The 26,676-nt window shown below is 41.0% G+C and overlaps 1 protein-coding gene across 6 annotated transcripts in view; it reads left to right on the forward strand.

Moving 5' to 3' along the window:
* urb1 (URB1 ribosome biogenesis homolog) overlaps nt 1-26,676 on the forward strand; it is an 83,918-nt gene that overhangs the window by 20,123 nt on the left and 37,119 nt on the right. For 4 of the 6 annotated variants that reach the window (XM_084680144.1, XM_084680147.1, XM_084680148.1 and 1 more), the window contains exons 19-24: nt 13,264-13,478; nt 13,597-13,815; nt 13,926-14,105; nt 20,912-21,743; nt 25,558-25,762; nt 25,887-26,067. In XM_084680144.1, coding sequence (XP_084536270.1) covers nt 13,264-13,478; nt 13,597-13,815; nt 13,926-14,105; nt 20,912-21,743; nt 25,558-25,762; nt 25,887-26,067 — 1,832 coding nt within the window. The remainder of the gene's footprint in view (nt 1-13,263; nt 13,479-13,596; nt 13,816-13,925; nt 14,106-20,911; nt 21,744-25,557; nt 25,763-25,886; nt 26,068-26,676) is intronic. The other 2 variants (XM_084680146.1, XM_084680149.1) reach the window with 1 other exon arrangement.

Raw genomic sequence — 26,676 nt, forward strand, 5'->3', positions numbered from 1 at the left:
ATATGAATGGTAACAAACACATTGTAAAAAGACACACTGTGTCAAGTTATTTTTGTTGGCAGGTAGCCGTGTAATAAGCAGGATAATGTATAGAACGCCGGTTCTATACATTATCGGGGAAATGAGCCCCCTCATGGCGAAACAAAACTGGCAAAAACTCTGCTTCACGTCGTGCCTAACAACTCCCCTTACCTGTTCTAAAATCAGCGCAAACCAAGGCCTCTTGGGGCTTATTGCTTAATTATCCCTTACAAAAGAAACATTCTAATTTCCTGTGCTTTCAAACAATCAGTGGAGTTTGGATAGCAACGGCAGCTAGCTTGCCTCTAGCAAACTGCTTTTGATGCCCCCCTAAATGAACTAAATGAACTAATTAAACTTTTATGTTTTGGGGGACTTTTTCCCAGTTAGCAGACGGTACTATTTGAATCACAATTCCATCTGAAATACTGCCAGTGACAACGTTGTCACGGTGCGTGTCCACTACAGCGTTTTTTAACGCTCTGCACCGCTTGCCTTCCCACAGTGCTCCACGCTCGGAGCGTGTTAGAAAAGTTAATACAGATTTGTAGTTCTCTAAGGTCACTGTTGTAGTTTGTGTAAAACGGTGTCATTGACAAGTGTGCAGACTTGGGTTCATGTACTTACAATATCGATCATTATTGATATAAATATAGGTGCTCCTGTCTCGATCAAAATACAGCTTGTACACTGCATGATGCAAGGAATCAGATACGCTGACTAGATGTTGCATGATCTTGTCAACTAGGCTACTGTATGGGTACAGTACTGTACAGCACTTCAGTAACATTCGCTAGGTTATGGCCACTACACATTTACTATATTGTTAGCAAGTAACTGCCAAGCAGCATTTCAACGTTGAATATCAATCGTGTGCCGGGTAAACTAGACTAGTACAGTATGCAGCTAGCACAGAAGAGAGCTCGGTTACGTACTGTAGCTAGCTAAAGTGACGAGACTGAATTTAACACACCAGGGACACCGACAACCTCGGCAACCCTGCGCCAGGTATACATTTTTTGTTAACGTCTCTTTAATCGTACAGAGTATAAAACAAGACTGAGTGTGTAGACACACATACGATGAGTTGGTCTTCCATCTTGAAATTGTTAAACTTAGAAATGTTTACCATTACCAACAGTTGTTACGTTACAAGAAACAAGAAACCAACCCGATTGGCCAACGCAAGTGATTTCATGCTCCTCATTTACATAAAGTTGAGAAAATCCAACTTCCGACGCCCCGCTCGCCTTCCCACAATGCCCTACGCAATCGTCAACGCCCCGCTAACCTTCCCACAATGCCCTCCGCGGGCGTGAACTCCTGGTTTAATTGAAAATGAATTGGAAGACGACGCCCCGCTCTGCCCGCCCCGCTGCATTGTGAACGCACCGTTCCAGTAGGTTGTTTCAAAGGGGGTTCCTTGTTTCAAAAGGTGTTCTTAATGAATTATGCAATAGGAGTAGGCTAAATGCTTGAAATATCACTAGAAGGGAAAACGGACCCACATGCAACTGAAGCAAGCAAGCACACCCTACAATTTCCCCAGAAATTGTACCCTCTCTGGTTAAAAGAAAAGGTGTTTTTGTTTTCCCTTTCATTAATCTGTGCTTTGTTTTGTTAGTTTTTTGCACACGGCACGAGCACAATTGTCAGCCGAACTACAAACTCTGCTATAGCCTACATTGTCGGTGTTATTAGGCAAAATGGCAAAGAAAGCTGTGGTATGGCAGCATTTCATTAACAGTACATTTACAAAGTACCGGGTGACTCAAAAAACGTTAAATGCAAACTCTGCCAACAACGGTTTATTTTTCATAGTTCGACGTTGAATATGATGTAGCCTACCACCTGAAAACCATAAGTTGGCCTACTTCGCTCATGCTAACACGTGCTGGGTTGAAAAATGAATATGTCTATTATAAGAATCACATCCAAATCGAATGACATTATTTAAATAATCGTTGTCTGTTGCACTGTTCCCCACTCGGCTTCTACACAAGTTCGCATGCTGCACTTTTTCAGGCAGTGAATATCAAAGTCCATTGACACCTCTTTTCTATGCAAATCTCAAAAAGAAAAAAAATTGGCTGTAAAATGCTAGCTTTTCAACAAAGCCACTGGTGTGACGTAGGACCGGGACCGCCCTTTTTGGCTCTGGTCTGTATCTTTGTCACGCTCCAAAATTTACATCCAGACCAGCCCGAGGTAGCGTCTATCTCCGATACTAGTTTAGCTGCGCGCTGCTCTGTGTAGGCTACTTATAAGGAACTACAGAGGGTACAATTTCTGGGGAAATTGTAGGGTGTGCGTGCTTCAGATGCAGGTGGGTCCATTTTCCCTTTTAGCGATTTTTTTTCTAGCATTTAGCCTACTCATATTGCATAATTAGTTAAGAACACCCTTTGAAACAAGGAACCCCCTTTGAAACAAGCTACTGTAACAACGTTGTCACTGGCAGTATTTCAGATGGAATTGCGATTCAAGACGTTGAACGTCATAGACTTTGAGCATTATTTTGGCTTCAAATCAGCTGACGTCGCTAAGTAACAGAGTACGCTGGGGTTGAAAAGTTACCGGCAACTTGCGGAGTGCTACGAAAGACGTGAATCCGATGCAAAAAGGCCACTTCCCGTGACAGCGGTCTAATATGCATAGCAACGGTCAAATATGAGAACATTGTTCACCGCAGAACGTTGGGAAGCCCCATTCAAGTGAATGGAGCATTCTACAGCATTAAGAACAGCCGTGTAATAAGACATAATAAAGTTTAGCTATAGCTGTGGCATTGAAGACAGTACTGTAGCCTACTACACTGCCAGTGGGCGAGCCGAGTCTGTGACTCTGTGGCTAACGTCAAAACAAGACGCATTTTCACTCAAATTCCAAGTTTTACACAAATAACAAACTATGCTGACCCCACTGGCTGTGTTTGCAATCACCATATCTTTAAAACACTGCTGTCCATTTAGATGTAGAATTGACCCTGGTACGAAATTAAAGGGGGGATTGACTGGGTTTTTGGCGTATTTCACACTGTTCCTTAAGGTCAGAATAGGGTATGTAACATCGGTGGGGTTGAAAATTGCCCGGGTGCTCTTCTATGCCCCCTGATAGATCCTCTGAAATGTTCCCGGGAAACAACACTAGCTTTTCTCCTTTTATGGGATGCTCATTAATATTTAGATAAGCTGCGCGCTGATTGGTTGGTTTTCAACGAGTGAAGCTGGGGAGCAAAAACGCAACACGGCCAACAGCAGCACTCACTGAAACACCAAAGGTGGAGACTTTAAATAAAAACGCGCAAATAAATCTGTTATGTCTACACAACACTGTTTTCAACAGATTGACTACAAATCAAATCAAATTTATTTGTATAGCCCTTTTTACAAACAAGCATGTCACAGAGGGCTTCACATACGCCCATAGAACTGCCCCTCAACCAACCTAAACCTTCAAGGAAGACAAGGAAAAACTCCCAACGAGAGAAAAAATGGAAGAAACCTTGGGAGGAGCAATTCAGAGAGGGATCCCCTCCTCCAGAGACGGTTGGTAAGAGAGAGGAGCAGAACACAAGCTAAACATAGTCATACAATGTCAATGGGTTTTGAAACACCAAAATCCATTGTTCGGCTTTGTAGACGTTGGATGGGACCTGGAAACTCGCTGTTGGCCTTCATGGAGACTGGTTTCCGGTTGACGACCTGGTCCAGCGTTGGTAGACCGACGACCAGGCAGGTCCTGACAACTCAGACCCCCCACACCACAAGGGATGTGTGGGGGGGACAGAGAGGAGAACAGGGATTAGAAAATGCCACGAGCAGCTAAAGGTTACAGTCGGAATAGAATGAGATCCCCACCGGTCAAGTGTGGACTAGTGCTGCAATTTAACCAAGCTAAGAGGGTATTTGATGCAGCCCCACACACCAAGACAGCGACAGCCCCCCTTGGTTGGAACATGAAATCTGTTCCGGGGGAAACGACTCTAAAATAGGTTATATTTATACGAATAAGGATGAAAACAACCAGTCCCCCGTTGTCTCCAACTAGTAAACTATAACAATAACAATATACAGCAACGGAACTATTACTGTAACAATATACAATAACAGGTTTACTTTATTTGTAACATCTAAATGGGCAGTGTGAACATAAGCTAAAATTACAATTTAGAAGTTGCATGTGAACACACATAGGCAAACGAACACCCCAGGTTTACATAGAAAGTACACACATACTTACCTTAACAATCATAGAATTGACTAAACAAGAACGTTTTTAGTCTAGTTTTAAATGTCGAAACAGTATCAGCCTCCTTAATTGAGACAGGTAATTTGTTCCAGAGAAGAGGTGCTCTATATGAGAACGCCCTACCTCCAGCAGTTTTTTTTCTTAATTTGGGGTATTACCAGATAGCCGGCATCTTGAGATCTTACGGTGCGTTCACACTGCAGCGGGGCTGGCAGAGCCGGGCGTCGGCTTTCCATTCATTTTCAATGAAACCAGGTGTTGACGCCCGCGTAGGGCATTGTGGGAAGGTGAGCGGGGCGTCGCTGCTCGCGTAGGGCATTGTGGGAAGGCGAGCGGGGCGGCGAAAGTTGGATTTTCTCAACTTTATGTAAATGAGGAGCGTGAAACATTTCTAGGTTTGACAATTTCAAGATGGAAGATCAACTCATCGTATGTGTGTCTTCATACCCAGTATTGTATGATATGTGTAAGTTCAATGACAGAGATGTAAACAAAAAAAAATATGCCTGGCGCAGGGTTGCTGAGGTTGTCGGCGTCCCTGGTGTGTTGTATTTTGTACTTTAATTCAGTTTTTCACATTACGTAACTTTCTTCTGTGCTAGCTGCATAGTCTAGCTAGCTCACCCGGCACACGATTGACATTCAACGCTGAAATGCTGGCTGGCAGCCACTCGCGATCCATACAGTGAATGTGTAGTGGCAAGTAATAATCTAGCTATTGATTTGCAGAGATTGAGTAATATAATAAAAGGTTACACATGTCAACGTTTATGTCTGATGCATCTTTTTATCAAGCCGGAACAAGACCCGTTAGTGTACATAGAGTGCGGGTGGCATTTAATCTTTCACTCGGCCTAAAAAAAGTGTGGAAAAAGATAACCTATTGTGTGCTGTAGATAAGATCATGTCAGATCCAGAATGCGTATCGGATTTTTGCTTAATGTGTGTAAAAGTTGTATTTTGTCTGCACATTTGCCATGACATTATACGAACTACAACAGTGATTTAAGAGAATTACAGCTCTGAATTAATCTGTCTGACACGCCCCCAAGCGTGGTGCACTGTGGGAAGGCCGGCGGTGCAGAGCGGTAAAAAAGTCTGCAGTGTGAACGCACCGTTAGAGTCCTTGTGGGGCAATAGGGTGCAAGGAGACCGGAGAGGTACAGTGGTGCCAATCCACGTAGAGATTTGTAAGTTGGTAGTAAAACTTCAAATCAGCGATAGGGTGAGAAGCTCGGTCATCCGGGAGAGGCTCAGAGTAGAACCACTGCTCCTCCGCGTCGAGAGGAGCCAGCAGAGGTGGCTCGGGCATCTGATTAGGATGCCTCCTAGACGCCTCCCTGGTGAGGTGTTCCGGGCACGTCCCACTGGGAAGAGGCCCCGGGGAAGACCCAGGACACGCTGGAGGGACTATGTCACTCGGTTGGCCTGGGAACGCCTCGGGGTCCCCCAGGAAGAGGTGGTGGAAGTGGCCGGGGAGAGGGAAGCCTGGGCCTCCCTGCTTAGGTCGTTGCCCCCGCGACCCGATCCCCGGACAAGCGGCAGATGACGACGACGACGATCCTTTGAGAGGAATTTTTGTATTTTGGCAATATTACGTAGAAGGAAAAATGCAGTTCTGGTGATTTGTTTAATATGGTACTCAAACGAAAGGTCTGGGTCCAATGTCACTCCTAAATTTTTTACCAGCTGGCTTTGAGATACTTTGACGCCATCTAAGTTTAAGGTCAGATTGGATCAATTATTTCTGTATTTTTTTGGGCCAAAAATTTGAACCTCGGTTTTATCCGAATTAAGAAGGAAATTTGCTGTCATCCAAGTTCTCAACCCGGAAACACATTTTTCCAAAGCATGTGGAAATTCTCCAGGCTTTATGGACATGTATAGCTGAGTATCATCTGCATAACAGTGAAAATTTACCCCAGAGCTTCTAATTGTTTCCTAAAGGCAACATATAGAGTGAAAATAAGAGGGCCTAGAACTGAACCCTGTGGTACTCCGTATTTTACAGTAGTGCTCCTGGATGAGCAACCATCATAGTGGACATATTGTGATCTATCAGATAGATACGATCTAAACCACTTCAGTGACTATACCAGAAAGTACCAGAAATCCCAACATAGTTCTCCATACGCTCCAGGAGAATCTCATGATCCACAGTGTCAAATGCTGCACTTAGGTCTAGAAGAACCAGAACAGAGATCAGAACAAAGATATCATTTGAAATGATAACATTACTTGTTTCCACTTCTGTTGTTGAAGCAAACTGGATTGACTTGTGTGGGTAGAACTTTAGGGTTGGCAACCAAACCATATCGTGATTCAACTCGGCTTCAGTTAGCTGGCTGTAGATATCTTGCTGAAAAATAACCTGACAAAGATCTGGACAAACATGCATCGTAGATTTACATGACATGGGTTATTTATTTGAATGAAACACAGTCAGGCACATGAAACAACGTCAGCCCCATTGCCAATAAACAAGGCTAAATTATCACACATTCTACCTATGCTCTTGCGTTAGCAAGCTAAACTAGTTTACATGCCTACTTCAGTCTAGGTGTTACTAGTAACAGTTACCTGCAATGCTATCGTATCCTGTATCAAGCACCTGCCTTTCTCCAGTCATTTCAAATAGATTATATAGAAAGGCGTTAGCAATGGACCAATTATCACCCAACGTCACACAACTGTCAAGCAGGCTCAACTGCGCATGTCGGTTGCAAAAGACGAACTTCTCCCCGGTCTATTACTCTTGGAGTGTCATTCAGGTCATCATATATCTCTGGCCACAGGATTGCAGGGCTTGATATAAACTTTTTGAGGCTCTTGGCCTTTGGACAAATACATTTACATTTAGTCATTTAGCAGACGCTCTTATCCAGAGCGACTTACAGTTAATACAGGGACATTCTCCCCGAGGAAAGTAGGGTGAAGTGCCTTGCCCAAGGACACAACGTCATGTGCACCGGCCGGGATTCTAACTGGCAACCTTCAGACATTTACGTTCACTTGTCTATGCACAAAAGTCACTTGACCCCAATACCCTTAAATAGCCTGACCAAGTGATCGGGCAAAACTAGCCTGGCGAACGGAGGTCGCAAATGACGAATGAAACAGGCTCAGTTAAAGAAATTCGAGATTCTGGCTATCTTCATCAGTCTCGTGTCTTCATTAGGCAGTTCTCCCTGACGTTTCTGGTGTAGAATGGAGTGAAATACAACATTGTGCACACTGCCAGGGAGCGAGTCTGACTGAGGCTAACGTCAAAACAGGGTAACTGGGATGTAGTCTCACTCAGATTGCCAGTTAAAACAAATCAGAAAAATAATCTGACCAGCTGACAAAAAGCAGAATTCCCATATCTCTTGAAAGCTGCCCTGCTCGACTTTTTAAATGTAGAATTGACTGTAAAAGTGTAAAATTATGAACTTTGTGACAGGACGTGAAGACATGGTTGCCGCTCGACTATGCGGTATGTACCGGGCGACATTCTCACTCAAATTTCAAGACTCGTGACCCAAATCTAAATTCTGATGCGACAGATCATTTGGTAATCTCTTTCTCTCTTAAAGGCATGTCCTCTTCGACGTTTTTGGTCTTTTTAAATCTAACTATTTGTATTATCTGTGTGGTCCTTTTTCCATTTAACTGCTGTTCGTTTTCTGGCTATTTTTTCGGAAGCTTCCCTTCTAATGCCGACTACAGCTAGTCTAGCTAGAGTCATCTGATGTGTGTAGAAACGTATTTAGTATTCTACCTATGCTATATACAGGACACGTTAGCATTGCTAATAACTGTTAGCACAACATCATACTGTCCTTACAGCTTGCGGTTGCAATGAGCATACGGTCAGAACAGTACCTCTTTCCAGGTTCAGCTTCCTAGCAAATCCTGCTTGAAATTGTTCAAGGTTGTCAAAACTGTCTTTGGTCAAATGTTCAGAGCAAATGAATGAGCCGGGATCTTTACATAGACAACAGCAGCCATGCCTGTCCAATGTTTGGCTCCTTGGGAAGACTGAGCGTTAACCTTCCCTGTACAGCCTGGAACACAGCATTTACGACCGTGGTCCATTTTCAATATCCTTGTTATAATTCAAAACGTTCTTCTTTGTAATTCCCCATAAGTAGCCAACACAGAGCAGCGCGCAGCTAAACTAGTATCGGAGATAGACGCTACCTCGGGCTGGTCTGGATGTAAATTTGGGGGCGTGATAAAGCTACAGACCAGAGCCAAAAAGGGCGGTCCCCCATCCTACGTCACACCGGTGGCTTTGTTGAAAAGCTTGCGTTTTACAGCCAAATGTTTTCTTTTTGAGATTTGCATAGGAAAAAGATGTCAATGGACTTGATATTCACTGTATGTTCATTTTACCCACCGAACTGTCGTTATTCAACTATAACAAGGTAAAATCAGTTTTGCAATCAATCGCCCCTTTAAGAAAATACTCACCAGACGCAGATCGACAGTTGACTGACTGTCAACACTGTTGACTACACTGTGTTGTTGCTGCCGCAATCGTAAATGGAGGCTGACAGCCTAGCAACAAATCAACATTTTTACAGCAACCTACATTAAAATCTCACCACCTAGCTGTTTCCACAATAGTCATATCGTCATAACATTTCCCTCTTTCAGTTTTTTTGTGTAATATTGAACTATAAAATTAACTACAAAAAAATAAAAAAATACAAATACTTTCAAGCATGGCTGCCGCCTTAAAAGACGAGGCGGTCTCACGGGCGACCTGCACTCGCTCAAATTTCAAAGACTGTTATGACCTAAATCAAAAATGTGAGATTGCAGTTCCACTCAATCGCTTTCTCTACAAAGCCAAATGGTTGTGATTTTTTGGGGGTGGTATATTTCACTCGTAATCCAAGCTCCAATTTGCGAGCTAGAAAGTATCACGTTGTATCCATGCGTCGTGGCTAATATGTGTTGACGTGGTGACGTAGCTAGCACAGGTTACCCTTCGTCGACAAAAGGCACTTTGTCCCCACAAAAACGTTGTAACCTCCTAAACTGTGCAACGGAATGTAAATCCAAATACAAGCAACTCAATCGAGACCAAGACAAACATTTTGACACAGCCGTTGTCAGTGTAGTCCAAATATTGACTGAGCCTTAGAGCTCTGCCCCTCGCAGAGCTCTGCGTGCACCTCCTGATTTTCCTGACTATCCGTCTGTCCGTCCGTCATTTTACGGATACCCCTTGGCTGTAATTGGTCCGTATTAAGAACCGCGTCAGGGGCGGGGACGGGGTTGCCGTGACCAACAAGAGAACAGAATCCTTTGACCGCCAATTCATATTTCAGCTAAACGGTACAAGTAAATCAGCATCTGTATTAAAATGTGACGAGAAATGGGCAGTGTAGTTGCTAAGAATGTGCTTATTTTATTGATGAAGCGGCTAATTTGTAAATTTGCTCCGACTTTTCGATAACCCAGCGAGCATTGCAGTGCAGCCCCATTTACTGTTCTAGCGGTGAATTGCTTTCAGCACGCAGAGCCGCCGGAGTAGTATAAATTCAACCAATCCGTCTGACTCCGTCCGACTCCCTGCGTGCGTCTGTCCATTAACGGAGACGCAGAAATATAAATCGGCCTTAACACTCAGTCTTCCCAAGGAGCCAAACATTCGACAGGCATGGCTGCTGTTGTCAATGAGAAGATCCCGGCGAAGTTCGACACTCAATCATTCATTTGCTCTGAACATTTCACCCAAGACAGTTTTGACAACCTTGGACAATTTCAAGCAGGATTTGCTTGGAAGCTGAACCTGGAAAGAGGTGCTGTTCTGATCGTATGCTCATTGCAACCGCAAGCTGTAAAGACAGTATGATGTTGTGCTAACAGTTATTAGCAATGCTAACGTGTTCTGTAGATAGCATAGGTAGAATGCTAAATACGTTTCTACACATATCAAATGACTCTAGCTAGACTAGCTGTAGTCGGCATTAGAAGGGAAGCTTCCGAAAAAATAGCCAGAAAACGAACAGCAGTCTGGCTTATTGCTAACGCCTGTCTAGATAATCTATTTGAAAGAACTGGAGAAAGTCAGGTGCTAGATACAGGATACGTTAGCATTGCTAGTAACTGTTACTAGTAACACCAAGACTGTAGTAGGCATGTGAACTAGTTTAGCTTGCTAACGCAAGAGCATAGGTAGAATGTGTGATAATTTAGCCTTGTTTATTGGCAATGGGGCTGACGTTGTTTCATGTTCCTGACTTGTTGCATTCAAATAAATAACTTGTGTCATGTAAATCTAAAATTAACGATGCATGTTTGTCCAGATCGTTGTCAGGTTATTTTTCAGCTAGATATCTAGAGCTAGCTAACTGAAGCCGAGTTGAATCACAATATGGTTTGGTTGCTAAGCCTATCGTTCTACCCACCCAAGTCAATCCAGTTTGCTTCAACAACAGAAGTGGAAACAAGTAATGTTATCATTTCAAATGATATGTAGTCAATCTGTTGAAGACAGTGTTGTGTAGACATAATAGATTTATTTGCGAGTTTTTATTTCAAGTCTACACCTTCGGTGTTTCAGTGAGTGCTGCTGTTGGCCGTGTTGCATTTTTGCTCCCCAGCTTCACTCGTTGAAAACCAACCAATCAGCACGCAGCTTATCTAAATATTAATGAGCATACCATAAAAGGAGAAAAGCTAGTGTTTTTTTCCCGGGAACATTTCAGAGGATCTATCAGGTGGCATAGAAGAGCACCCGGGCCATTTTCAAACCAACCGATGTTACATACCCTATTCGGATTCAAAAACCCAGTCAATCGCCCCTTAAGTATGTATTTCTTTCATATTATCTCTTAAAACAGTGAGGTAAAACGTCACACAAAATGGTTTGATGAAAAACATTGTGACATTTATAGAAGAAAAAAGTTTAAAATTGATTAGTTGATTTTCAGAAGTGCTAGTCGAGTTTTGGTCGACCAAAGAAAATCTTTGTCGGGGACAGCCCTACATTTTTCGAGCCTGCGTCTTATATATTGGTGCTGGCTAATGGCTAATCTATGGATTTTACAGCTAACGGCCACTAAGATATCAGTACATTTTCGCTTTAAAAGAATATAAATATAAAAAAATTTGCACACTTTTTCAAGGTTTTTCATAAATAGCCTTGGTTAAATGATTGTGACGCTATTAACTAATTTGGCTGGGGAACCCCTAACACTCCCTCAAGGACCACTGGTTGAAAACCACTGGTGTACATCACTGCCGGTATGTGCACTGGGAGCGCATCGTTTAAGTTTGAAAGTTGAAAAGTTTGTGCGTCTGAACCACTGTGATACAGTACAGTTTACACAGCACAGTATATGTTCTGTAGCTACTATTGCTCTAAATGGTAACACTTGAATACGTTTTGCAAATATGCAACTTGTTTGTTGAAATGTTAATAAATGGAAGCTTCCTCAAGCAGCCATCTCTTTCCTGACAATCCCCTCTGTGCACAAACCCTTACATATGGTAATTAAACATTAAAACACCTGCGGCTTATAGTCCAGTACGGCTTATATATGTACACATCATTCAATTTAGCTACTGCGACTTATATTCAGGTGCACCTTATAGTCTGAAAATTACGGTATTTAAACAACTGCTCTCCACGGTCATTGGCTTAAACAAAGGCATGCAAATGTCCCATGGCTCTTATTTCATTGGCTCCCTTGCATAGACCTTGCACACGTTTGAGTCTCTGTGTGTGTGCGATCTCTGACCCCTCTAAGCTTGACCATATGATTAACATCTTTTATGGCCTCTCCAGTAAGATAGTGGTCCGCCCATGTCACCTTGTCTACGTAAGCCTAGTGTTACCCAGAGTTCAGATTTGGGGGTAAGATTCTCTTTGCACACAAAAAATACTGAACACAGTTAGGGGTGGGCGATATGGCCAAAATCTTCTATCACAGAGTAATGTTATATCACGGTTACGGTATATATCACGGTATAGTAATTGTTCTGTAAATTCAATTAAGAAATGGTACAAAATAATCATAGCGTACTTCATCATCGCACTCGATTATTTATTACAAACAAAAACAACTGCCTCACATTAGACAACACTTGAGTTAAAAACAAAAGACTCAAAAAAGTTACGGTATGAGTACGAGTGTTACGATTGGCTGATGCCAGTCATGCCATCCACGTGGTGACCTACTCACAGCTCAATGCAAATCCGTAATGACCTCCGACAAAAATGTAAAAATGAGCGAAAGCAATCAGTCTGAGTTTTACTATCCATATAACTTGGGTTTCGGCGTATCAACCTTGTTAAAGCTCGGTCGATAGACAGCACGAGACATAACTTGAACAACAAATCGAATTGGTTACCTGCAGAATGGGTCCTCAAATATATAATTAATTAGCATCGTTATGAATGTGGTCCGCTTAGACAAAATACACTCCACATCAAAAATTCCGTCAGACCAATGCAAATGTGCTTCAAGGTCAAATGAAAATAGCAAATCAAATAAAAGTCAGACTACAATTCTAAATATTGCAAGAATGCTATTTATATGATGGCTTATAAGCCATCATATAAATCTTGAGATTACAATACAACAACCAGACATTTAATTGACACGTGTAATACAAAAATACAATATTAGAGTATACCGCGGTTGAAACGGTATAGCCAAATGTCTCCTGGTAGACACATTTATACCGTCGCACGGTATATACCGTCATACCGCCCAGCCCTAAACACTGTATAATTCTTATACAGGATTAAAGGTTACATCTTAAACTTTTCTGACACTGACACACTCGTATAACTAGTTGGCAACTAACCAACAATGAATAACCTGGGTTTACCTTTGTCATTCTTGTATAATTAGTGTCTTTTTTTTGTTGCCGCTTCTTTTGTTTCCAATTGGTTATTATTGAAATGCATCTCTACTCATTCCCTTCAAAGTGCAAAGATGCATGCATAATCATTTTATATTTCTGATCTTGTTTTCCTTATTCTAGAGGTGGTGTGTGAATATGTGGCAGCAGTGCTTTCAGACATACTGCATTGTCAAAGAGATCCACTTCCCCTCTGCCTGGCTCTACTGCAGTATGATGAAGAGTTGGTCGTCTCCTCTGAAGATGTCCTACCTCATCCCTCTATCATACATCTCCACCACTACTTTTCAAGATGGCTGCCACAGCAGTGTCAGAAACAGCTGGTTTGTGTCACTAGTGTGGGAACAACAATAATTATATTATTAATTATATTATATATATATTAAATATATTGATTATATTACTTAGTTGATTATAGTTTACATAAGTAACCTTTTATTCCTATTTTTCTTTTAGTTCAAGTCATCTGACAGTCCAAGAAATTGCTCACTTGGGCCTGTTTCCCTCACTGCCTTGATGAAAGCTAAATACAGCCAAGAAGCTTCTGCTTTATTAGACAACCACTTCAGGAGGACAGTGGAGGATTGTCTGTCCACTATGGACATGGCTGCGTTTCCAGTGGCTGTTAAGCAAGTCTTGTTCTACATAAAATCCACTATGGACAATTTCAGCAAGGTACAAAATTAATTACTCTGGCCTAAAACTTACTTTAGTATTTGGTATCTAGTTTTCATTGAGGTGAATTTGGAGCAGGGATTGGATTGACTTCCTATTTTTTTATTTAGCTTTCCAAAGAATCAGGTGCACCAGTATTGAGTACTCTCATGGGAGTTCTGCAGGACATTGTTAGCAAGCTCCTAAGCTTCCATGGGACAATGGAACGCATGACTGTGGATGGTGAAGAGGGAGCAGACCTTTTACACGAGGTCAACTTGGCAACCAAAGCAAAGGACAACAATGACCTGGTAGGCAATTTACTTTTCTATTGCAATTTAGTATAATATAGTGCAGTACTCGGTGTCAATGAGTGCACCCCAACAAACGGCTCAGAAAATCATCTCTCTTTTAGAATTAATACTTTCTATGGGTTCCTATACAATAAAATATTCCAGCAACAAATCGACAAACAAAAAAAAACATCTATAACAAAGTGAAATATAACTGCAAGCAGTAATGGCGGATTCCTCCAAACATCGCGAACCAGAGGGTATCGAGTACAGGCAGCAAGTTTGGTGTGAATCCATCAAAGATTTGCTGAGATACAACCCAACTTCCTGTTTGCTGGCTTAATGGCACATTTTGATTGCCTGTAGGGGGCAAACAGTTTTGAAAATAAAAAAACCATGTGAAGCTTGGTCTGAAGATTTTATCTGCCAAATTTGGTGAAGATTGGACAACATTTGTAGGAGGAGTAGAGAAAAAACGTTTTTCAATGAATTCAAAATGGCGGCAGCATCAATTCGGCTATTATCACAAATTATTATGAGTCACACACGGGATGTCCCAAGATATCATGAGACAAAGGAATCACTTAATAAAGGCAAACAAATCAATACTTATTGCCCAAAACACATTTTTGCTTCCTGCGGCCACGCCCAGTGATCACATGACACCAAATTGTGTGGACATCCTCAGAATAGAGTTCAGAGTCATCATACCAAGTTTGGTCTTTGAGACATCTCAAAGATTTGCCAAGATTTGATCCAATTTCCTGTTTGGATGTTTTGTTACCGATTTTGATTGGCTGAAGCGGACAAACGGTTTTGAAAATCCAATACAAAAGTAATGCCTGAGTGAGGGTTGCTCTGAATATGATGTATGCCAATTCTGGGGAGGGATTGAAATAAAATTGTAGGAGGAGTAGGCTTTCAAAGTTTTTTTAATAAAACCGGAAAAATAGCGGAAAATCTATATAACGGAAATCGACGCCATGGTGTGCGTTGAACTCTGCTTGATCCAGGGAATCCAATGGTACCTCATTTTTGAAAATCGGTCATACGGTTCAAAAGTTACATGTGTAAACACAAGTCCAACTTTGACCCGTTGGTGGCGCTAGAGTGGTCTAATGGGAGACATGAAACTTGGTGTAACTGTAGAAGTGACTGTCCTTAATGAGTGTGCCAAATTTCACAAAAAGTTACCATATGGTTCTAGGGGCTGCCATTGACTGCCATGGTACAAGAATAAAAGAAAAAAGAATAAAACTAACAATAACAATAGGTTTCCTCCTTACGGAGGAATCCTAATTAAGGCCATAAAGCAAAACTGTATGTACCCCCAATGAAGCTTTTAGGGAGGACACTTGTGTGGGCTGTGTCTGAAATCGCCCACTCGTTCACTCATTCACTATCTCCTATATAGTGAACGGCAGTGAGTCCAGTATATTTCAGCTGTGAGTGAGCAAAATGAGTGACGTCATTTCCCTGAGCAATTGGGAGCAGTCGCAGATATGTCATGGAATTTTCACCATGCCAACAGTTGTAGTTGTCGTTAGTCTGGTCCGCGGTGTGTGTGAAACTAGTAGCTATTTATGATTTTTCTGTAGCCAGGGAAGGTGAGGTGAAAAGTTGAACTTGAAGAAATCTCAACTGTAAAAATGTGCCTCATATTGCTAGCCTACTCTTGCTAGTTAGATGTCAAACATTGCATTTAAGTAGTTTGTGGCCAATCATAAATTAATACATTAACATGTATGATTTACTACTCTTGATAATATTGTATTTTTTTTATAAATATTTTTTTTGTTTCCGCCATTTTCTTCCTTTTTTTCCACTCTGCCATTTGGGTTATGGGAAATAGGGTGTACCCTCAATCAGATTGCAATGTAGGTAAGAATAAGTGAACAAATGGAGGGAATGAGATGATGTGAATTAATTTGGACACCACTACAAAATAGCCAACACCCTAAATCGTGCATAGGGAGCTGTTTGAGACACAGCCTTGGTGAAATTATTATTAACTGAAATTCAACAACAGATCAGTCTAATCAATCAGCACAAAAGTTCCTGCTAGATAATTGACAAAAAGGGTGATATTTAACCTATAAAATATTCTCCCATTTAATGCTGACAATTATGGCACCACATGGAAGAGAAAATGTAAAAAGTCTTGTGAAAGAAAGAAAATGTCAAAAGTCTTGTGAAAGAAAGAACAATTATTTACGCGACAAAGGTCAGGCCACTAGAACTTAGCTAATCAGTCAGAATACTGAAGCGAAAGTTATTCAAAAAGGATGAACTTGTAATAAGCATTCTGAGACATCCAGGCCGTGGAAACACCTGGATATGATGAGCCTTTTGTCTCAACCCTTTGATACACAACATGGGTCTAAAGTGACCCGGAAGAGTTTAGATTTTTCGCAAGTTCGCAATAAAAATAAAAAGAATTGTTCAGTATTCAGGTATTCCTTAATTAACTTGTTTTTGGTCATCACAAGTCTTTATTTTCATTTATTTCTTACTTTTTGAATAAAAGTCATTTTTGTAACAACACCCCTAAAATGCACAACATGGGTTTAAAATGACCCGCATTCATTTCCTATGATATTTCATGTATGGCTGAGTGTTTCTTTGCCATGTCTTTTGAAATCAACTCATTTCATAATTAAAATACTCATTAAATATCTTGTTTGATTGCCACAAATACTTATTTTTCTTTTCTTAGTTTATAAACAACCATTGTCTTGTGTTCCTACCTTTAGTTTACAGACATGGGTCAAAAATGACCCATATGTATTCCTATGGAGTTTGATAGGATTTTATGATATTAGTAAATTTTTGCAACTTGGAACATATTTACTGTGTATAACTATTCACCTGTCACACATTTCACAACTCAACACAACTGGTTTTAGGCTGGGAGATGTCCACAAGTGACATCATTGATGAGGACCTGAAATGCAACAACTTTGAGACAAAGAGCAGCAGCAGCAGCAAAACGAAAAGAGTGGAGAAGCATCAAACAGGAATTCATGGCCTCTTATCAGTTTGACCCTCCTTGCATGGGAGGACAAGATGTGACCATTTTGGAGCGTTTTTTTATCCAATTGCAAAGTCCAATGTATAAATCCACCATGGGGCAAAAGAGATATATCACCATCTTAACTTTTGATGACAAGACGAACAGGGCTTTGTAACAAGAAAAATATCACATAGCAGCATTCAGGTATGTGTGAATGTTTCCTGGCTAATTGCAGAGGACTGTTCATTCCCAGTAACTTTGTCACCAGAGATAAGCAGTGTTCGCAATACATGCTCAGCAAGCCTGCAAAATGTGGAATTATTCTGGATGTGCGGTGTGAGGGTCCCATATGTGGTAGACTGAGTGTTCTACCCTTCCAGTGTCCCTCTGACTGGAAAGCTGATTGAGAATAACCTGAACATTAAGAGGAACAAGCCGAACATACGAGTCACAAAGATATCCAAATGAACGGACATGCAGGTTCCAATTTTTTCATGGTTATGTTGCCAATCAATTTGGATTCAATGGCAACATGACTATGGTGAGCTATGTGCTGAAAAAAGGAAAGGCTGTTGTCCTTCTGAGCACCATGCATGATGGCAAAGCAGTGGATGACAACAATGTTGTGATCCAGTACTGTAATAAAAGAAAAGCAGGAGTGGACACAATGGACCAGATAGTTTGCACTACTACTCATGTAAGTGGAGAACACGGAGGTGTCTGGCACAATGCTGGATGTTGCCACCCTCAATGCCTACACTTATTTCTACACCAACACCCTCATTACATGGGTGGTGTGACCAAGTGGCAGTTCATCAAGGAGCTAGGTAAGGACCTTGTCATGCCACATAAAAGGCGCATGAAGGCCAAGTCACAGCTCCAAAAGTATATTAAAGAGGTGATGGAAAGATGTGGGATAAAAACAAAATGCAACTACCACCCAGCCACAAGAAGAGCTCTTATCATCAAACTTTATGAAGCTGAGGATATCCTTAAATCTCTTTCGCCCCATGGTGGCTTTAAACATTAGATTTTGCAATTGGATCCAAAAACTCCCGCAAGGCCACATTTAGGCTTGTGTCCTCCCATGCAAGGAGGGTCAAACTGATAAGAGGCCATGAATTCCTGTGCTTCTCCTCACTGATGAACATCTCCCAACCTAAAAGCAGCCATGTTGAGCTGTAAAATGTGTGGCAGGTGAACAGTTATCCACAGTAAATATGTTCCAAATTGCAAATATACAAAGTTTCTATCAAATTCCATAGTGAATTCATATGGGTCATTTTAGACCCATGTCTGTAAATTTGATGTAATACCACAAAAACTATTTTTTTGCTCAGAAAGTAAGAAAGACAAACTTTTCAATAGTGTGGTACTAAAAAACAAGGTACTTAATGAATAATTACAATATTAAATAATGAAATGAATTGATTTAAAAATATATAGTAAACAAACACATTTACATTTATGCATTTAGCAGACACTTTTATCCAAAGCGACTTACAAAAGAGCATAGGTCACTGATCATAACAACGAGGTAGTCCCAAACATTGCAAGCAGCCAAAACATGAAGCATACATTGTGAAAAAACTAAACAAGTGCCAAAAGGGAAGACCCATAAGAGCATGCAGTTAAACAAGTTACAAATTAAAACAACATGAACAACAAAAAGTGCAGGACTGTACCTGTAGAAGAACAATCAACAGTAAAATATTTCACAGCGAGTACAAGACTTAAATTTATGTCTAACCTACAAGAGCAACAAGTCACTCAATAAGAGTCATTGTGATCCTGGAGGAAACTAACATCAAGTCCAGCCAAGCATTCCTAAGTGCCGTTGTACTCCCGGTACAAACACTCAGCCATACATGAAATGTCATAGGAAATGAATGCGGGTCATTTTAGACCCATGTTGTGCATTAGAGGGGGTAAGCATAGCTTGTGTATCAAAGGGTTAAGATAACCATCACTGTAATCTAAAGCTGTGGAAGCCACACTGGGGTGACTGTTTCATATGCTGCACAGGAGTGGCATGCAAGGGTGTCGTCCATGAAGGAAACAACTGCAAAAGCCCATGCACAAAAAAGGCTGTTTATTATTTGCTAGGGCCCATGTTGACAAAGGTGAAGAATATTGGGACTCCCTACTTTGGTCTGATGAGACAAAGGTAAATCTTTTGGGAAGTGACGGCATCCAAACTGTATAGCGTTGCAAGGGGGAAGAGTACAATGAAAAATGTTTGGTACCCACAGTAAAGGATGTGAGTTTGTGGGGTTGTATGAGTGCTGCAGGTGTCAGAATTGCACTTCATTGAGGCATTCATAAATTCATGTTCTGTGAAATACTGAAAAAGATGCTACTATCTCTCCACACCCTGGGTTGCCGTTAGGGGTGCAACAATTCAACAAGCCCACGGTTTGGTTTGTATTGCGGTTTATGGGTTTCGGTTTGTTTAGCACATAACGGGAAGAAAAAAACATTAGCCTACCATTTCAGTGTTCTGTCAGTATTTTCTTTGCATGAATAACATTGTCTTACATCCAGAGATTTGATAACATATGAAATCAACATTATTTCTAAAGCAAATGTTGCTCAAGCTATTTAAAGCTAACACAACAATTCTTCAATTTCAGTTTTTCCATTTCGATTAAGGAAAGGCGTCGCACATGTGATCGTTCGAATGCGGGTCTCACAGCGTAACGTTGCATATATGCGATTTCGAACATTCCAATTGAATATTTTCTGATGGACAAAAAAACATGCCACAAACGCTTTAGTATGGCTTCAAAATGTACTAAGGAGAAGGCTAATAGGTGACACTAGAATGGTAGTAGCATTGCTACGAGTATTATGCTAGCTAACTTAGCCTGAAGTTAACTAAAGATAGCTAGCTACCGTTTTGGAAAAATAACTTGTGCTGTGGGGACCGTCGGAAATATTTAGAACTCAGAAGTCTAAAGGTTAATTGCAAAAATAACTTTCAAACGTTAACAATAAAATAACATTATATAACAGATAATCTTTCAAAATACTTAACTCTCTCAGTACTCTCCGGGAAAGGGGAAGGACAAAGGGTGTTTGGTTGTGTTTTCTCGAAGATCCCAAAAAACGCGGGTTAAATGTAAAAACCAAACCGTGGTTTGTGTGTTCAACAATTCGTTTTTTTTGCGGTTTGGTTTTGCACCCCTAGTGACCGTGCACTCTTAACATGTATTGACCCAAAACAGTTTGTCACCAACTTGTTCACTCTCGTTTCACTCTCACAAGAAACGTTAGGGTGTGACATTAGCATAGCCTTCGCAAGCACAAACCAAAGACGCTGTATTCATGGTGCTAGATAGCATTTGTTTAGTCTTTTAGATAGTTCATAGAGAGATGGTAACATTGTGACCTTGGACCTACACTGGTGTCTAAGACATTTCATAGTCATATCTTAAAAATAACTAACTTATGGCTATGCAGGCAGGCATAAACATCATAATGACAGTTTATCAATGCTACAAGCAACACAATTCATAGGCACATTTCTCTCCTGGACATGGCCATGGGTCATGTGCTCATGAACTAATATAGCAGGGTATAGATCAAACATTGTTTATTATATTCAGAACATTCAAAAGAGTAATCATTAGTTGCTATCTTTAATCAAAAGTTAATTTATCGTTTAAAATGTTTTGATTATGGTTTGCAATTGAATAATCAAAGAACAAATGATAAACTGATGGGGGGAGGGATTGTCATTCACGCTGAGTACTGTATAATTATCTGTTTTAATGTATAATAATCTAATGTTAATTCTGTGTGTGTTTAGACCATTATGGCTGTTCTGAGTTCCATCTTCAAGCACCCTTGTCTGGAGCAATGGTTCCTGGCTGTGGATCTGGCCTCTGTACCCCCTCACACCCTGAACCCAGGCACACTGAAGCTCCTATGTTGCCAATTAAGTGATGACATCCTGGACCTGCTGAAGATTAGTGCCCCCTACCTGAGCAAGCTTGGCAGGCTAGAGCTTCTTAGTAGCTTTCTTAGCGCTGTGAGTAAGGCTTTGCTTCGAGAGTTGGGAGAAAGGGGCTCCAAAGCACCTGTGAAGATGTCCCAAGCTATTAAAGGTTTCCTAGTCCTGCATGACTACATGGACTCCTCCTTAGTAGTGGAGGTGGTTACAGCTCTGCTGCTGCTCCCCCAGGAAGGCCTTATCACCTTCTGTGACAAAACCATGCCTACTGAGCTCAGTGTGTATGGGTGCACAGCGCTACAGGTCCTGACAGAGAGCACCTCCCAGCCCTTCAAAGACCATGGTCTTTCAGTGGCTCATCTTCAGGGCCTTGGCACTCTGCTGCTATCCTGCTCCAGCCCTGCCCTCGAAGCCTACCTCCTTCAAGTCCTTATTAGTGAGCCGGGATGTGCCAAGTTAATGCACATTGAGGTGCTGCAGTACTGTCTTAAGAATCCTAGCCATTCCACCCAGACCATTGGCTCCCTACTGTTACAAAATTGTTCCACTCATCGCCTCATCTTTGAGCTGTGGTGCCTGGAGCCTGCCAACATGGAGCGACTATCTGGTCAAATGGAGGACTTTCTTCCCTTGGTTAATACCTACTTCCTGACAGTTTGCAGAGAGGACCCTGCCAGGCCTAAAGATGGTGAGTTGTGCTTCTCTTTAAGTGGAGATGCTGATGTGACTGCTTCCCCTGCACTGTTAGGGTTAGGGAATTTTTTTGTATTCCAATCCAAGGAGATTTTAGGGCTTGTGACAAATGATGAGAACTAAATTGTTGCTTGCGTGCAGGATGTGTGTTCTCAATAGCCCTGCAGTAAGTAGTATGCTGTGTGCATGTGATTGAGGAATGCGCAGAGTAGAAATGAACTGAATTTGCATTAAAGCTGGTTGTTTTAACCAAGAATATTCTGCAAGATGGGTTTTCAACTACAGTTAAGTGTCCTATGTTTAGCCTAAACTGCTATTTGACAAATTTCCTGTTTATTCCCGTTAATTCCCATGCAGTTCTCAATTTAGAAAATTCCTGGAATTTTGCAACCCTCAATCAATCAATTTATTTATAAAGCACATTTAACACAATACAAATTGATCCAAAGTGCTCTACATAGTGCATAGCAAAACTACACTGTAAAACAACAATTAAAAGTTCCCAAAAGCTAACGAATAAAAATTTGCAGTTTTTTTTGAGTAGATTAAAAAATATCCAGAGAAGGAGCAGACCTCACATGATAAGGGAGAGCATTCCAAAGCTTTGGCCCAGCCACAGAAAAAGCCCAAGTCAGAAACTCTTAATAATAAATTATGTAAAAGAAATAAGGTTCCAAAGGTGCACGTATCGGGCCCAAAGCTACAAGGTGCTATTCCATAGTAAAGTGTCAAAAGCTCCTTATCAAAACTTTCTGATTAGCTTTCCATTGACAAAATAATTTTGCAAAATGATAAAATGTTTGCATTAATTTGAGTGCAATTTTTGGGGGGAGCTTTATTTAATATTAACATTATATTGGACTCATTGTTGTATTTGCCGAATGTATTTAACTATGAAATATTATATTTAACTTGAAAGTATTTGGTTTGGGCGAAATTTGTGCAGAGAATTATGTAAGGACCAAACCCTGAACCGTCACAGACTTACTTGACTTTAGGCTGCAAGGCCTCAAAATACAATACATTTACATTTAGTCATTTAGCAGACGCTCTTATCCAGAGCGACTTACAGTAATTACAGGAACATTCCCCCCGAGGCAAGTAGGGTGAAGTGAGTCAACTTTCAAACATGCGTTCTGTGTTTAGGGGAAATTTTTGGCATATGTTCGTTTTAGCCTACATCCACGGACTAAATGTAATGAATAGGCTGATCTCGGTTATTGCATTGTGCACAGGATGTATTTGTTTGACCTGGCAAACCATGATTACATCTTTCAGGCTATTTTCAGAAGATGCGATTTGCACCAACAATTTGAACCATAATCGGGCCAAGTACATGTAGTCAGTACAAAAATACTGGGTGTTAAAACACATATCTAGGATAAGTTTTTAAAAAAACGGATCCTGGAATTTGATTGAGTGAAAATATTGTTTTCTTTTCTTCACTACGGTGAAATAACCTGTGCTCAACATTCTAATGATTAACACAAAACAATCACACCTCTCAAGGCATAAAAACGTCCAAAATCTTTGAAGCCGAATATCTGGGCTTGAGCTATCCAGGTTTATCATCATTCAGATATGCGTATCTTCAACTATTTTAAGATTTCAATGTATGACACATTATTTGAAGCATTGAAAGCATTGAAATTGTAAAGCTTACAATCTGCACTTCAACAATCTGTACAAAACTGAGACATGACGTTGGCTGACAACTGCCCCTTTTCACCTGTGAAAAGTGACTGTGTCACAAATATAAATGTTCACCAAGTACCTTTTTTACGAGGAGCAGTTTTCTGCCTGTGCCCCGAGTATGTGTACTAAAACATAAATTACATGAAAGCCATTGTTTTTTTTTATCTACACAGTTCACAACCAGAGGCAGACCATTTCAATCGCCTGTTTTCCATTAAGTAAAACTTTTTCATGCCTTTCTAGTCCAGGGCCACCTGGTCTGGTCCATCAATGGCCACCTTGCAACATATCCAAGCTGGTGGTGATGTTTCTGATGGTTTTTGGTTGGTTTTTACTTTGTATAACTGTTGGCAGCTATCAACTTGGCAGAAATTTGCGACTCACTCATTAACGTCACTGTGTCCAATCCCGACCGCCATAAGCTCCTATTGTCCAAACCCAAATTTTCGAATTGTCTTTTTGCCAGCATTTTCTTACACCATCGCCAGCAAAATGTAAGTAGTATTACTTTATGCATATCAAACAATCTACGTGTCAAATTTCATGAACATATATGGACTTTTAAATGTTTAAATACTATAGGAAAGTTACTTTGATGAGAGAAAGCCGAAAGACCACTCAGCGACGCTTGGGCAACGATCTTTACTCAGTGTTTCTGTATTGTCATCGTACTGCTACTATGGGTTAGCATATGAGTGTGTTTCAACGCTAGCTTAACACTACTTTGTCTAGTCAATGAAAATACACCATCACGTGTGACGTGATCTATAGTCAAAAGGAGGGTTGCAGGCAAAGTTTGATGTCGGGAAAAAAGTTGCCACAGTTGGAAAAACTTACAAATAATCCGAGCACTATCAGGTTTGTTTTGTAGATCTGAAACGTAAAGGCAAATGATACCACACATGGTATCACACTGGAGCTGGACGACGAGGATCATTTTAAATGTTATGCACAGTATGGTGACCCTGTATCAAGTTAATATCCCCGGAAAAACAGCAGCGGCAAGTGTTTACTACGAGGATAGAAGTGCGATCGGGGTTGGACAAGGGTAGCGCACAGCTAATTTACCGGCGCCAGCCTCCTATTACCGGCTCTAGTAAAGGCTAAGGTAACTCAAACTAAAACAATATTTAGCGCGAAAGGCAAGAAGGTAAGAAGGATGTCACTTAATGTGACATCATTAAATCAGCTGAAAACGTGATACAATCATTTTGATCAATATTTGAAGTGGCATTTTATCAGAATGTTGGCTAAAAAACAGTCGGGATTGGACACAGTGACACTAATTGTATATAGAGGGACAAATTATCCCTTCTCAGCGTGAGAAGTGGTTGAAATGCGTGAGAAATACAAGGTGTTGCGTGAGAGCATGAGAAATGGGTGAAATGCGTGTTTCATGGCGGGAGACTTGAGAGCCCTGTGACAAAGTAACCGCATAGTAACATGACTTGCTACTTTTTAACTGCCTCTAATAAGATGTCTGCACCTTCTTTCACTTGCCTTCATGACCATCTTCCTTGCAAACTCGCATTGTAGAAGTTTCTTCTTCTAAGAAATCACTTTCTCAATGAGCCATATCTGTGAAGCTTAAACTTAGAAAATAAAACTTTAGCTATCTAGCTCACCAGCATTGCTAACTAACAAAACTAAGCTGTAAAACCAAGATGTAATGTCAATTTAGGAAACCTTAATACATTTGACATGCTTGGATGCAAAATAAACCATGTTTACCCTGTTGGAACAGCCACAAAATATCAGAGTGCTGCTTGAGAAATTCCTTTTCTTCTATAAAAGACGCTGTTGGTGGAAATCCTTTGTTGAAAATCACCGCTCTTTTCTTCTTCCGTGGCAGTTTAGGCAGAGCCCTTCCCAGAGCACTGTGCTAATTTCGATACAGCGGCACCAAATGGCGTAGTGCCGCAATTGTAGTTACAAACTCTAGAAATCCATAGAGAGTGGCGCTTGTTAGCAGATTGTTTTCCAAGAAGACACCAATCTGAATTTTGTTGAGATGGAGGCAGAGGTTGCACCAGAATTTACGGAGGCGGCCGCCTCTAAGTCTCTTTCCAGAAAAAAAACATGCATACTAAGTTTAATTTGTTATTGTTCTGCAGTGCAAACCAAAGTGTTGAAGGCCCTGAAGCAGTCCCTCTTGGCCCCACTGTGCACCTCTGTGCTAAGTGAGGAGACAAGAGACTCTGTGGTTCAGCATGTGAAGACTCTGGCGAGTCTTGTCAAGCTGGCAGCTAAAGCTAACGACATAAGCAATCTCATCTCCAACCTACCTGCTGTCCTGCAGAGGGAAGGCAGCTGTGAATGGTAACATACGTCAAAATACATTGATTACCTAACTCAACAGACAATGCACATAAATGTTTTATGGTGTGTACTCGCTGTGAGGCAGAGATTAATTAGTCATGCATATTGTCTGTTTTCATTGCAGGTTGCAGCTGATTGATGCTGTCAGTGATAAGCTGACAACAGTTTCTACAGAGGAGCTGGACTCCTGGAAGAAATCTATCTGTAGTGTTTCCCTAAAGTGGTTGATATCTTCTTTCTGTCAGCGTAAAGAAAAGGTAAAAGCCCAGGAGGATGTTGTTCTGGAGAGACTGGCTGGGATGTTGGTGAGTTATTTATTGGTTATAGTAACATACATAAAATACAGCTGCAAGTAGCGATGCGGGTTCCTCCGCAAAATAATTTTTTTAAATGAAAAAAGTTGGACAACGAGAGCAAAACTACTTAATGTTTAAAACTACTTCATGTTTGGAAGAGGAGGGTGAGGAGGATGTTCAGGAGGAAGATGTTAACACCAGGTGCCTCATGTATAAAAGATGGCGCACCTTTCTTGCGCACCTTTCCTTTATAAATCACAATCAACGTGAGCTTGACCGCACGGGAACAAGCCACTGACCCCGCCTTGCCTCCTCCCATAAATGAATCTGCAGATGGACTATAAATGCGCTCCTGAGGTCATTACTTTGTCTGAATTAAAATGGCTAAACATGCAAAAAATATAAATTTCAGACTGTGAGATCGAGGTTCTAACAACAGAGTCGGAAGCGTGAAAATGTCTCCTGTTTGGCGGCCTGTCATTAGATGTTAGCAACAAAAGAAAGTCGGTGGAGTGGAAAACTGTCACTGCGCCCTTTATTGTTTTTAACCTGTAGCATTTTGAGATTTAGCTAAATGTAAAGTGCATTACAAATACAATTATTATTATTAGGTGTGTT

Source organism: Hypomesus nipponensis, chromosome 18 (assembly GCF_054491055.1).
Source record: "Hypomesus nipponensis isolate SF chromosome 18, ASM5449105v1, whole genome shotgun sequence".
NCBI classification, from domain to species: domain Eukaryota; kingdom Metazoa; phylum Chordata; class Actinopteri; order Osmeriformes; family Osmeridae; genus Hypomesus; species Hypomesus nipponensis.